A 4302-nucleotide genomic window follows, 5' to 3' on the forward strand; every position below is an offset into this window, starting at 1 on the left:
TTGCAATAAAGCAAACGTGCGTATAGACATGCTCCAAACACTCTTATTTAACCGTTTCTTGGGTATGGGGGGGGGGGTGTAAAGACATGGGAGTCATTTGAACGAGGGTAGAGGAGAGAAATGAAAAGAAAAAGATTGCTGAGAAGCTCAGAGTGGCAGCAGTGTCCCTGTGGCCCCTACACAGTTGCTCTGGATGGTATCAGGGGCTCGTGAGCCTTGGTGGCGGAATCCTCACGTCAGAGCGGATGTGACATGAGATAGGTGGGGGAGCAGGACCACAGTGACCACCGCACTCCCATTTCCTCACACTGTCCCCGTGGTGGGCCACGGTACCGATGTGGCCTTGGGGCATATCTGCAGTGGAAGATTTGAATTTCGGCCGGTGGCAGGAGATGAGACAACCACGTTCCTTTATGCACACATTTGGTTTCATTGACACGTTAACCACAGGAGCAGGGGCAAAGGCCAGAAAGTGTGGGGTTCGTATGAGTGGGGGCAAAGGAACTTTTTCTTAAAGAAAAAAGCATCTGTACTGCACAGACTTTCCACGATTCCACACCCACCCTGAAAGCCCCTTCTCACCACAGGAAGTACGCTGACCACTGGAGGAATAAAGAGGCTGCTAAGAGCAGCCGTTCCTCACCTTCTCCTCGCACAGCTCAGCAGGACCTCAGCCATGAGACCTCTCCTCCTGGCGCTGCTTGGGATCTGCTTTCTCACTGAATTCATCGTGGAAGGTAAGTCGGAAGGTTCTGTCTGAGAGAGGAACTGATACGCAGGCGGGTGGGCATGCATTTGGGGTGTGACTCAGGTTCTGACCAGAGTAAACGGCTCTCCCCAGGGGAAGCCTCTGACTTCCCATGTGCAAAATGGGAACGATAATTTTGAGTTCAGGGGACTTTATAGATTCTGAAGATGGACAGAACTTGCTTACAATATCCGGGCTCCTACTTTTCATAACTGCGTGATTTGGGGTAAATTTCTCAACCTCTCTGGACCTACGTTTACTTATAAGCTGAACATAATGACAGATACTCTCACCTGGGATTAAAATGAAAAGAAAAAACAAAACCCAACAATTCAGGAATACTTATCAGGCTTCCTCACTAGTAATAATTTCTTGATTAATGTTAGCTGTGGAATGGTGGTGATGATTATATGTGCCTTTGTAGCTTTTGCCTATTTAATCGATCTTGATAAATTCTCAACGTTTTTGGAAGTTTAGTCATAATGCGGGGATAAGTTGGAGGTTGTATATTCTGAAGAGAACCAGTTATTTCTGTTAAAGACATGATTGGGATCTCATGTCCTCATACCCAGGAAATCAATATTACCTTCAAGTATACGGGAGAGTCTGTTATTCCTGCTGTGAGTATTGTTCCCGTTAATGATAAACTAATTTATAAGAGACCATATGTTAAGTCCTAACAAATAGATCAATGCCTTCCACACATTCGGATAAACCTGCAAGATATACCCAGATGAGACTTAGCTCTACTGAGCCTCACCTGACTGCCCTACACATATTTTCTTAAAGGATCATTTTTTTCTCCAACTGATGGACGTTTACTTCTCCTTGTAGCTCTGGCAAAAAAAGAGAATATCCTTCAAGTATAATTAATGTTTCAGTTTACTCTCCTTTCAGCCTCCTAATTTGTAGACTTACTACTTAGAATAGGATATCTGAATCTGATCATGGATCCCTAAGGGTGTCCGTGAATAGTGGTGGCAAAGTCTGGAACTCCCTGAAATTGTGGGCCAAATAAATATTGATGAAACCAACAGCTTTAAGGCTAGTACATTAGGCCAAATATTGCAGTGTGGCTGGCCTTTTGCTGAGACAATAGGTCTGCTGTTTGGTGGAAACCCAGGTATGGGTGGGGGCAGTGACCCTCTGTTGCAGACAGAGGAGGACTACAGACACTTGGGTCACTTCCTAAGCTTCCTCCTTGAATGACCTCTATGAGTCCCACTGGGGCTTAGCCTCTACGTACAACTGTGGGCAAAGCAATCTCTGCCCTGATTGAGTTCTGCAACAGGAGTGAAGGTGTCTTCACCGATAACACTGCTGACAGTAAGAAGGTCTGGGGGTTTGGAGTCTAGTAGGATTCTTTGGGTCTTGGGAGTCCATGTGTGGACGGGATACCGGGAGTGCTGGAAAGGAGGGATGAAGAGGGGCACAGCCAGCTGAGAAACACCTTATATTTAGTGTCATGTTTTAAAAAGCCTTCTGATATCAGCAACATCATAGATCAAACGTGATCGTCATTAGCTGTTACCTGAGATGCTTTTTAGCTGAATATTTCCCTGGGAAGAAATACCAGTCATTTTACCTTAGCAGAAAATCAGCACATAGAAACCTTGTTTAGATTCTACCAAACCTTTAATATTATTAACTCTCCCAAGTTATTTCCCCTTCTCCAATGTAAGATTGCTCTCTGAAGTTTAGAAATCCCCTTGGGGCAGGGGATTTCTATGGAGGATGAACGGTCCTTTAGATATCTCGCACCTTCCCATTTAAAATAGCACATGTGCCCCTTCCCACATTTAATGTTGCCTTCCCCGAATTACTCTTTATCACATCACTCTTTGTTATTTTATTTATAACACTGTAACATTCATACTATTTGAAATGATAATTTATTTTGGTTTGTCTGCTTGGTTTTCTTCATCAGGTGTGGGGAGTGAAGTCCTAGAAAGGAGCATCTGTGTGAGTCTAACGACCAAGAGACTGCCAGTTAAAAACATCAAGACCTACACCATCAAGGAGGGCTCCATGAAAGCAGTAATGTAAGTTTGTCTCCCCAAAAGCTGGGCTCGATGGGACACAGTGTATAGAAATGCTGCCCTCCTCAGGAAGCTGGCATGGAGGAAGATCTCAAGTGAATCAATAGCCCCTTTGTTTTTCCAATGAACCATGTCTTTATGTAGCACCAAATAACAATGATTGAGAAAATCTGACCGTCAAATGAAGAATATCATCCTCCTTTCTGATTTAGTTCAGCAGAAGGCTCTGAGTGGGAAACGGGGGACTATTGTGCTCAGTTCTGAGGGTTGGGTTTAGAGATGGCTGCTTTGGCTCAGGATTTGACCATATAGCCACACTGGTGGGGGAGGCTTCCCCTCGCCTTCCTTCCGTGATGCTGTGCTGGAGGAGAGTGCCATGTTTTATCAGCTACCATATCTCAAGGAAATGTGTGAAAAACCAGCCTACAGAGTACCATACTCTTTCCAGGATCTCATTTTCAGAATAGCAGCTCTTCCCAACACATAACTGGAATTTTACCCGAAGAAATTAAATAAAGAAATCACCTTTGTCCAGAAAACAAGCCGAGTGTGTTTAGATGTGAAAAGGAAGATGTATGTAATAATTAGTATATGTAATGTAATAACTAGATGACCTCAGATGTCCAGCATAGTAATAACTAGATGTGAAAAGGAAGATGTATGTAATAATTAGTATATGTAATATAATAACTAGATGACCTCAGATGTCCAGCATAGTTGCATTTGGTAGCTTGGGTGGAAAAAGGAGTCTGAGAATTACGATGAACAAAGGAGCTGGGTATTACCTGGATGTATTTCTCTTTTGTGTTGAAATAGATGGCAGGAGAAAGGTTTTCATTTATGGTGTCAAGGTTTTGAGAACAATTTCTGCACAAAATCTCTTATAGCTGGCCTGATCTTAACTCCTGGTTCCAGGGCTGTGAGGATGTGACTAACTCTATCTTTTCCTTGCATTGCAGATTTATCACCAGACGTGGTCTTAAAGTCTGTGCTGATCCGCAAGCTGACTGGGTGAAAAAGGCAGTAGAAAGTGTGGACAAGTCTACCAGGAGAAACGTGAAACAGACCCAGCCTACAGGAGCCCAACATTCCACCAATACAGCTGTGACCCTGACTACATAGTGGCCTTCGGGCCGGTTTCCTCACCAGCCAGCCAGCTCATTTTCCTTCATAAACTCCTGGACGAATTAGATTATATTCACTTTTTATAAAAGTGCTGCATGAGCCAACTTATTTTCTTGTATTTTTATTTTTCATGTCTTTCATATTCATTTAGATGCTGTAATGAATAAATATTTATTATTACGCATAATCTCAACGTCTATTCATTATGTATTGGGAAAGGTAATATATCATTTATGTTCTGTCTCTGTCCTAACTGCACCTCCCTTTGATGGTATTCACGATGGGAGAGATTTTGGCCAGTGCTTATCAGAGATGAAAGCTATATTCATCATTCTTAGGTTCTAGCTTGCAAGTGACAATGTGGCAAGTGACGACTGTGACAATGGCAAC

The 4302-nt window shown here is 43.2% G+C and overlaps 1 protein-coding gene across 1 annotated transcript; it reads left to right on the top strand.

Moving 5' to 3' along the window:
• Positions 1-352: 352 nt before the first annotated feature.
• LOC103667626 (cytokine SCM-1 beta-like) lies at positions 353-4096 on the top strand. The gene is made up of 3 exons (XM_008695805.2): positions 353-737; positions 2676-2790; positions 3747-4096. The coding sequence occupies exons 1-3, from the start codon at positions 677-679 to the stop codon at positions 3907-3909; spliced, it is 339 nt and encodes a 112-aa protein (XP_008694027.1). The 5' UTR covers positions 353-676; the 3' UTR covers positions 3910-4096.
• The last annotated feature ends 206 nt before the right edge of the window (positions 4097-4302 follow it).

The sequence above is a fragment of the Ursus maritimus genome, unplaced genomic scaffold (assembly GCF_017311325.1).
Source record: "Ursus maritimus isolate PB19 unplaced genomic scaffold, ASM1731132v1 scaffold_2, whole genome shotgun sequence".
Classification (NCBI taxonomy): Eukaryota; Metazoa; Chordata; class Mammalia; order Carnivora; family Ursidae; genus Ursus; species Ursus maritimus.